At 36.3% G+C, this 9,630-nt stretch overlaps 1 protein-coding gene across 1 annotated transcript; it reads right to left on the reverse strand.

Annotated features, from left to right (window-relative positions):
• Positions 1 to 16: 16 nt before the first annotated feature.
• On the reverse strand, positions 17 to 8,144 carry cybb (cytochrome b-245 beta chain). The gene is made up of 13 exons (XM_039673795.2): positions 8,036 to 8,144; positions 7,720 to 7,812; positions 7,160 to 7,270; positions 6,992 to 7,076; positions 6,283 to 6,431; positions 5,343 to 5,524; positions 4,579 to 4,711; positions 2,367 to 2,459; positions 2,008 to 2,261; positions 1,228 to 1,390; positions 704 to 850; positions 476 to 600; positions 17 to 255 (listed from the first exon to the last, which is right to left on the reverse strand). Exons 1-13 carry the CDS (start codon positions 8,078 to 8,080, stop codon positions 138 to 140), a joined length of 1,698 nt encoding a protein of 565 aa, XP_039529729.1. The 5' UTR covers positions 8,081 to 8,144; the 3' UTR covers positions 17 to 137.
• Between the last annotated feature and the right edge of the window lie 1,486 nt (positions 8,145 to 9,630).

Genomic DNA, 9,630 nt, shown 5'->3' on the forward strand with positions numbered 1-9,630 from the left:
ATATATATATATATTAGAAACAAGTCCAAAAAGACTTTAAGAATTCGTTCTTGCAGTGTATACATTGATTTAAAATGTATTAATCAGCATCCATAGTTTCCAATACACACGAGTTGTGCAAATGGTGGTGAAGCGCATCAGAAGTTTTCTTTGTTGAATATAAATTCAGCTCCAGATTCTGTGTGTGAATGACACTGCTTCCCCAGAGCTGTGGCCAGTGCCGTGGGACCACACAGGAAAACGCCAACTTTTGAACTGAGAGAAAGAAGAGAAAACCAATAATACTCAGCAAGTGTAGAAAGCCTTTAAAAAAAGCATTTTTTCACTAAAGCAAGAAGTCCCAAGATTCAGAAGTTGGGTTTACGGTGAATTTAGGCACGACTGTTTTTACAATAGTTTACAATGGCTCAACCAATTACAACCAAGGACAGGAACGATCACTTTTATAATGGTTTATTTAGCACACACTACATACCCTGGGTGTTGGGTAGCGATGGCACTGAACTCATTGTCCCAGTTGGGTTTACCATACCGCGTCTTCTGCTTAAGCCCAGTGATAGGATCATCCTCCGCCTCATATTGAACCCTAAGGTGGGCCGCCTTTAAACAGTAATCGAAATGACAATCAGAGGACTGTTTGTACAGTGAAGTTCGAAATGGATTACATTATCTGCCATTTAACAAGCACCATCTTTTCGCCCACCTCAGCGTCTTTCCAGCGTGTGAGATAGATGTTGTAACTGAGGAAATCGCTCATGTTTTTCTCCGTCATCTGTCTTTCCAAACTCTGCAGAAGGTCTGCGAACCATTCAAAGGCCTGTGTCTCCGGACACAGCCAATAAAAATAGATCTGTACAAGTCAAATGTCAGAACATTACTTTAGTAACCCTTGCAACCCAAATTGCTTATATTACTCGACTTCTATCAGACTAGTGGAAAGTGTGTATTTATTTTTATTTATTTTATTGTATTATATTTTTGTCTATAGACTTCAATTGCAATTGCAAAACATCTTTACAATACATTTTACACTTTTATTCATATACTGTATATACATATATATATATATATATATATATATATATATAAATTAATATATAATATTATTCCTAAAGTATATTATATTTACTCATATATGTAAAATAAACGTGGCATCTGCAAACAAATGAAAACAAAGATGTTGTATCATTCAAAGTTTGAACTGCTAAACTTTGCGCTGTTCATCACCTTTTTGGTGAAGACGTTTTGGTTCTCCTGGACGTGTTTGTACCAAACAGACTTCAGAACAGAAGCGAAAGGTGTCACACCAATACCGGCGCCAACCAGCATCACAACTTCATAACGAAAGACATCTTCGCTGGCCGTCCCGAACGGCCCATCCACAGCCATCCTACACAGAGAACACCAGAGAGCCATTATGCATGGCAAACTAGCAGACTGAACATTCTTTGCAAGACGTTTCACAGAAATAACTGAGCACTGCATTGTTCGTTATCATGTTGCACAATTTGCATTGTTCCAGTTCTGTACTGAAGGAGGAAGACATTAGGAAACACATGGGGAAAAACAGCAACAAAAATTCACTCATGTTGAAATCGCCATATTGCCTGCCATCTTCACAAATAAAAACCTGGTTTTCCCACACTTCTCTTTTTTTGCAACTGTGATTGTACGCCCACATCCCCTTTTTCACACATGTATTTTCCAACTTTAAAAGTGAAACGCACTAGTACTATTTAAAACACTGCATCTGTGTAATTAAAGTTTATGAGTTCCACAAGAAAATGTGACATTAAGAAGATTGTTGACCCACAAATTATAATTTGCACATTACACCTTCATGTTGTTCCAAACCTCTATGACTTTATTTCTTCTGCAGAAAAATGTTCTTATCTATACAATGAAAGTTAGTGCTGTCCAAAAGAACTCATACAGGTTTTGAATAACATGAGCGTGGGTTAAATGATGTCAGAATGTTCACCATCTCATCTGTCACTTTAATCTTACTTTGGTAGTGTCCAAGCATCAAGCACCACAGTCTTGTCCCCTCCACAAGCCGTATAAAGGGCTTGTGTCCAATCCCCAACAATTCGGATATGCACGCTAAGGTGGTCTTCCTCCGGGGCAGAGGTCAGGGTGAAGGGATGCCACTCCAACTGAGAGATCGACGGGCACTGGATGAAAACATACTGTCCGACCTCCATCTTGAAGCCCTTCTTCTTCATCTGCAGCTCGAGGGTTTTGGAGGGGTGCATCACTACCTGCAAAGTGGCATAATATGGTGAGAGGGGAAGAAATGGATTGGTTGCTATATAGTATATCAAGTACTATAAAATCAAGTTATATAAATAACTTGATTTCCTAACCTTGGTGATCACCACTTTCTGCTGTGAGCGATAGAAGCGCACCAGTCTCTCGCAGACGTATAGAAACATGGGGCCAACCACCCACTTCCATGTCTGTAAGAGGAAGTACATGTGTTTGAAATGCTGACAAGAAATATGTATTTATGTGCTTACATATGGTGATTATGGAAGCTCGTTTCCACCATGAAAAATATTTTTTTAATTAGGACACACTTTACTAATTCGTTCCCTTGTTTTAGTTTAAATCATGCCCACAAACTACAAATTCGTTCTCACAATTTATTAATTTGTTCCCTCAATTTAGTCATTTGTGGCCATGTTGTACTAACTAATTCATTCCCTCGTTTTGATTTAACTCAAACAAGGAAACAAATTATAACAACATGGCCACAATTTAATAAAACAAGGGAACAAATTATTATATCATGTGCATTATGTGGCAAAGCAAGGAAACAAATTATTATATTTTGCGCACAATAGGGCATTTCAGAATGTTTGTAAACAATAGGCACCGCGATACTTCCGGGTGGCAGAACGCGAGCGGCTTCCATTGACTAACTGAAGAGATCCAGCCGGCAACTGAACAGTTACACAGTTAAAATCATTGTTGTTGATCAAAGTTGAATCTATGGCGAAAATATGTTGTGTTTGGGGTTGCGCCACCAGATATACAGCAAAAGGTGTAGTTTTTTTTTATCGATTTCCTTCAGAAAAAAGTAAATCTATCCAGCAGAACCTGTGGGTGAGGAGGTTAAAGCGAGTGGTAGTCGTCAAAAGTGCATGTCGTCTTCTAATTATGAGCCTGAGCCCGATTTAAACCCAACCATTTTAATACGTGGGTCGTTATATAACTGACGTTCTCAACTAACTTAGTTATTTCTATTACTTTCTATGTTACTTTCTTTTGAGCGGTGAGTAAATGCTTCTTCATCGTAAATGCTTCTGATTGGCCAATGCGTTCAATAAATCAACACATATGTCTGTGATTGGCTACATCGCTCATCGCTGCAGTCACGTTATAAAAAGAAACTCTGCCATGTAAGTCATTTATATTTTGTTTTAGTTGTTCTTGTTGCTTTTCTGCAACAGATGAATACAAATGTATTAGTTTTTATTTGTTTTATTCATAGATATTTCTAGTTTGCCGGAGTCCCGCGAATCGTTTTATTCTCCTGCAATCCGCACACACAGAGTGCATTACCGCCCGCACTCGGCCATCAGATCTAGTCCCGCGCCGCGGTCTAGTGCGTTGGGAGTGCACGTCTCTAGATCAAAGAATCTAAGCTTTAATGATCATGTTAACTATGTCTGAATTTCCACCACGTCTGTTCTTGAATCAACTGTTGAAATGTAGATTAGGCTTCTGCCGGCGGTGTGTCTCCCTCCATGCAATTTACTAGTGTTGCCATAGGGACGCTTCGGCTTTTGCCACCCGGAAGAACGTCTATTATTGTTGTGACGTCATGGTGAATTGTCGTATAGAGTGCCGAAGTTATGACGTCACTTTGTAGGACAACTCGGATGGGTTCCCTCGATCGAAAAGCTATGCATTTTCCCCATAGACTTTTGGAAAATCGCAAAAAATAAGATCTGTGTTCAAAAAAGAGTTGTGACCCTTACACGTTTTGTCTATCAAGATAATCTTTACAAGTTAATCCAAAATGTACACATTTTGAAGCCTATATAAAGTTTAAAAACACAAGCAGACACAATAAAGTTAAAAAAAACACAAGTAGGTTATAACTGGTGTTTTTTATGTCATAGATCAAAACGTGAAAATATTTAGAGGCTTTGTTTACCACAGACCTTATTTCAGGCGATTTAGGAAAAACCCATTCAAAAATAGATTTAGAGCGAGGGAACCGGAAGCGCTACAATGCTAACTCACTTCCGCGTTTTGACCTACAAATTGACGACATAACTTCGGCACTCTAATTCGTGGCCACGATACAAATATTTTTTCCTGCATGTCATGTGCAGTTTGAAAGAAGCCAGAATGGTGAGATGAAAAGTTGCAATAATATTTATAATTGCAAGTTTATATCTCCCAATTTGGACTTTTTATCTTGCAATTCTGAGTGGGAGATATAAACTAGCAATTGTGAGAAAAAAGAATTGTGAGATTAAAGGTAAAATTACCAGGATTTTTTTCCCCCCGTGGAAGAAACAAGCTTCCATAGATTATAGATTGTATTTGAGATTTATGATATACCATTGGAGGGTTCCCAGCAAAGACAGGTTCAGGGCAGTTGGTGCCATTTTGTCCCCAGGTCTCAAACTTGCTGTGACATTTAATAGGGTCGTGCACTTCTGTACTTTCAAGAGTCTGGCCTCGCACAATACGCCTACACAGACATACAGTTATTGCATAAATAATGCATATTTCTCCTGCTAGCATTATGTACCTGTCAACATGTACTGTATTATGACTGAGATGTGCCATCAATTTACATGATGCTTCAATAACTGTAAGGCCAACCATGTGTTCACTGGCATGAATGAGCAGAAATGAGTTGGTGTTATTATTATCACTCTAACTATTAACACAAAGCAGCAGGCTCGCAAAAGTGTGGGACTGACAGAAACGGAGCAAGAATTACTCAACTTTATACTGTACAAAATAAAAGAAAAAGAGTAGCATCCAAAAATCTGGAGGATTTTGCACTGAATCTCCACAGTGCTTAGATCACATATTTACATATTATTATTTTCAGATCTAGTTTGTGTGCTCTTCATATTTTAAAATATATTGTTTAAAATATATATATCTAAAATGTAATTCATGCCTGTGATGGCAAACTACATTTTCAGCATCATTACTCCAGTCTTCATTGTCACATAATCTGAAAACTTCACTCTAGATGTAGTATTGCATTTGTTTGTTAAAAACAGGATTATCTAACGTATCATATTGTGAGATTCAGATTTGGTTTAGATGAACAAAAAATAAAAATATTAATTGAATTAAACCCTCACCCAACTCCATGAAGCACCAAACCAATGAAAAAGACGATGAACAGGTGATGTGTGAACCAGAACACCTCGAAATATGACCTTCTGATGACCTCCATGGAGGAAGTGATGATGAGGATGAGAGCGAGGGTGATAACCACCCCCGTCAGTCCCGCTATAGATGTGAACATCACTATGGTTGGGTTCTGAGAAATCCAAAACACACACAAAAAATTACAATATAAAATGGCAAGAGAGTAGACGGCAAAAATGAGCATTGACTGATATACACTACTGTTCAATTTTTTTTTCTTTTTTTTTTGTAAAAGGTTTTGTAAATGGTGTTTCAACATGGCACTATAAATGTTTGGTAACACTTTACTTGAACATGACACCTTCATAATCATCACATGACATATGTTATGAATATGAAGGAAGTTTTATGCATGTTTGTGACAACTGCCATTAAGTGCCATTCGCTCAGTTATGACATTTTTAATGCATATATGAGATTGTTTGAAATCTCTTTGTTATGAGACCTTGACATAAACCAATACATCAATGTCTTTGTCATGACAACTAAAGGTGGCATGACAGTCTTATGCACAACCCTTCAAGTAAAGTGTTACCAAATGTTTTTGTTATTATGATCATAAGCTTTTCATCCTCTCAAGTTCTATTTCTGACTATTTGTCCACTGGGTCATCATTGCAACACTATGGCAACAGAATTTTAAAAAATCATGTGATCACACCATCGACAGCAGCATGATGGTTCTGTGATGCACCCGTGGGGGGAAGTGGGAGGTATCCTACGGGCTTGAAGTCAGATCAGTTGGTGTTTCCTTGCGTAATGAGCAGGAAGCTGCTTCAGAATCAGTGTTTTAGAGGGAACCTCTGCTGACACTGAGAATGTGCAACTCTGAAATGTGTAAAAACCTTGCAAACTTGCTGGAAAGACTCACCGTGTCATTGGTTCTGATGGGGTTCAGATAGGATCTGTTGTCATTGTTGCCAATTTGAGAGAGCACGTAAGGCAGGTGACTGCTGTTGATCATAAGCTGGGAATCCATGAATCTCTCAAAGTTAAATAGGTGAGCTATGATGTGGATGGCTGGGGGAATATACAAGAAATCAGTAGGTTAATTATCTATAAAACATCATACATGCATACACTGACTGTACATATGACTTTTTTGAAAATTGTAAATAAAACAAAGACTATTGGGGTATGTTTTAAAAGTTTGGAATAATTAACACTTTTTGAAAGACTTTTATTCGATAAAAAAATGCAGTAAAAATAGTAATATTGTAAAATAGTGTTACAACTGTTTCCTACTTGAATTCCAGCTTTGCCAACTCTGGAATAAATCACATTTTTATATTCCCAAAAAAAAAAAAAAACAGTTATTTTAAATTATAATAAAATTTCACAATATTACTGTGTTTTAAACCAAACAAAACTGACTTTAACTTCTTTAAAAAAACATTTTAAAAAAGAAAGAAGTAATTATTCAAACTTCTGACCCCATTTATTTACTGAGTGAAAATTGCTTCAACACCAAATTTAGATTTTAGGTTTAGTGGCATTTTAGAAAGATTTGAAAATCGTGAAAAGATTAGAAAAAAGGATTTTAATGTGGAAACTCAGTGAAAGTGTCTTTCTTACACTACCTGTGTGGAAGGCAATCATGTAGGCCACCAGTTTGTGGAAAGTGAGGTTTCTGTCTAGCTGACGGGCTGCAGTGCGGCTACAGCACTGTGAACACACACACACACATCACTTTTCACTATCTGAAGTGGATAAGCCTTTCACTTTCGCTCTGTTGCTCCTCTCCTGACCTGTATGGAGCCGCGTAGGAATGAGAGCAGGTTTCTGCAGACGGGCAGCAGGATCAACATGCAGTTGAAATTCAGACATGCAGCTGGAGCTCTGGCCCAGGAGAGAGCATGCTGTGAACACACACAGACACAGAGAGAGAGAAAGAGAGGAACTTTCATTTCCTATTTTAAGCTCTGAACAACATATTTTCAGCATTCAAATTTAGTCCTTACAGATAAAATGTAAATGTAACATTTTACATATAAACATTATATTCTTACAGAAGTTCTGAGTAGAATCTAACAATACATTAGCATAGAAATTAAATTATAATATGGCTACAAACAATACGTTTGCATAATGTAGTATAGTGACAATATAGTTGATTAAACTATATAACTATATAATTAACACTGGAGTGTCTTAACATTATATTTAACTACACAAATTACACAACATTCAATTCAAAAAAACATATTGGCATCAATATAATAATTGGCATTAAGCTAATTATTAGATTACAATAATACATTAATTAACAAATTAAATATTTAAAATGTATAAATGATTTGTCACTTACCCCAAGTATGACTCTAGAATAGTAGTATCTGTCAATTAAAAATGCCATATAAAAATGTACAAAGAGAAACGCATTGATGCCGAGCCACACAAGCTGAAAAACAGAACGGAGAGCGTTTAAGAAATGTTGTGATTAAAAGTAATAAAACATTAACAGTATCTGTTCTTCAGTATGTTTAACAAATAATAGCGCTAAAAGAAAACACCACAAAAAACAAGTAATTAAAAACATGAAGAATCCAAATATTATAAAATTATGTTTAAAAAGTGAATTTAAATAAGAAACCAATCCTAAAATCCTAATTCCAATAGCTTACGATAACAAAAATGGATAGTCCTTCATTTGCAGCGAAGTTTCCCATGATGTTGAGATGTGTAGTAAGAGAAGATCAAGAGAGAACTTGAAGAAAGACACAAGAAAAATGGGGATTTGGTATATAAAGCATAAAGCAAGTCAGGAAATGTCATCACAAATCAGAAACCACCAAGCGAAGTTCCTCAACCCTAAGGGATGGATGATCAGGTGAACTCTCACTTCTCTTTCTGGTTTATAGTTCAGCCTGCATTTTACTCTTTAATATAATGTTAGTGTCAAAACTGTTATGGTAATATGATTTAAATCATTTTTCTGCAATTGTTACAGTCTTTCGTTAAATTGGTTTTAATTGAATTGAACTTTGTCCCCACAGACAGACAAAAAAAATCAATAAACTGATGTCCTTTCAAGGACAAAATATCATTCTCCTTTATTTATTTTATTATGGGTTTAGCTGACAGTTGCCCATCTCAAAAGCAGTGATGTGATGTGCTATACAGTGCTTATAGACATGTTTTTGAGGGAGTTTCCAGATGCATCCCTGACTGCAGTCTTGCTAAATCAATTAACTTGTTCATTCAACACCCCACAGGGGGAAGTAAAGTTAATATACAATCATCTACTGCCCTCTATGCAAATAATGACATTTTATACTTTTTGTAGGAAAAAATAAGAACAATGTGCAAAAGGTCCCAGATGAGATGAGTTCAAAATAGGAGTGTAAACAAAGTAACAAAAAATCAATTAAATTATTCTTTGCAGGATTACGAAGGATTATGAAGGTGCTGGCCCAACTGTAATCTTTACTATTCATAAATCCTTACAATCTGAAAGCATTTTAGGCAGTTACTTGAATTTAGGCCATATGTTGTTGTAAGATAGGTAACACAATCAGAATTAATTTAACAGTCTCACTATTTTTTGTTTTTTTAAGTTATATAATGATAACAATATTTGAAGCATAAAATGAGTATTAAGAAGTACTAATAATAAACCTGAGAGGTTGTCAAGAAAGCAATGCCCTTAAAGTGATGGAAAAAAAAAATCAACAAAAGCATAATCTTTTAAATAAATCTGCTGTAAAAAATGCAGACACTGAGAGAGATTAGAAGCTATAACATTAATCAAACCGACACCGAACAAGGGACAGAGCGCTCCCACATCACATGACGAAAGCAGCGGTTTCATCGTATTAGGGATATTCACATGCACTTCAGTGGACCATGCTGGCTCATATGCTTTGTAAACAAACAAAAAAAGAAAATGTATATTCATCTGAAAGTTCAACAAACGTTGCCTCCATCGTTGCCTCCAGGCAGAAATCCATCATTTTAATTTCAGTTTTCCCTTTTTGATCCGTAAAGGGCACTTAATGACAATGTTTATTAAGGAATAGTTCACCCACAAATGAAAATTCTGTCATTATGTAGACTTTATCATTGATTTAATCATCAAAAGGTTTCTGTCCCTCTGTTGAAAGTCTAAATAACCAAAACTTAAAGGGTTAGTTCACCCAAAAATGAAAATTCTGTCAGTATTTAATCACCCTCATGTTGTTCCAAATCTCTATGTGTTTATTTGTTCTGCTGAACACAA

Source organism: Pimephales promelas, chromosome 21 (genome assembly GCF_988280905.1).
Source record: "Pimephales promelas chromosome 21, fPimPro1.hap1.1, whole genome shotgun sequence".
In the NCBI taxonomy this organism is placed as follows: Eukaryota; Metazoa; Chordata; class Actinopteri; order Cypriniformes; family Leuciscidae; genus Pimephales; species Pimephales promelas.

What these genes read in the sequence shown, in the direction of transcription:
- cybb (XM_039673795.2), bottom strand. Translation starts at nt 8,080, where the DNA reads ATGGGAAACTTCGCTGCAAATGAAGGACTATCCATTTTTGTTATC. An exon ending in TCCTACGCGGCTCCATACAG is followed by an intron (nt 7,077 to 7,159) that starts GTCAGGAGAGGA and finishes GTGTGTTCACAG; the next exon opens with TGCTGTAGCCGCACTGCAGC. An exon ending in ATCGCTACCCAACACCCAGG is followed by an intron (nt 256 to 475) that starts GTATGTAGTGTG and finishes TCTTTCTCTCAG; the next exon opens with TTCAAAAGTTGGCGTTTTCC.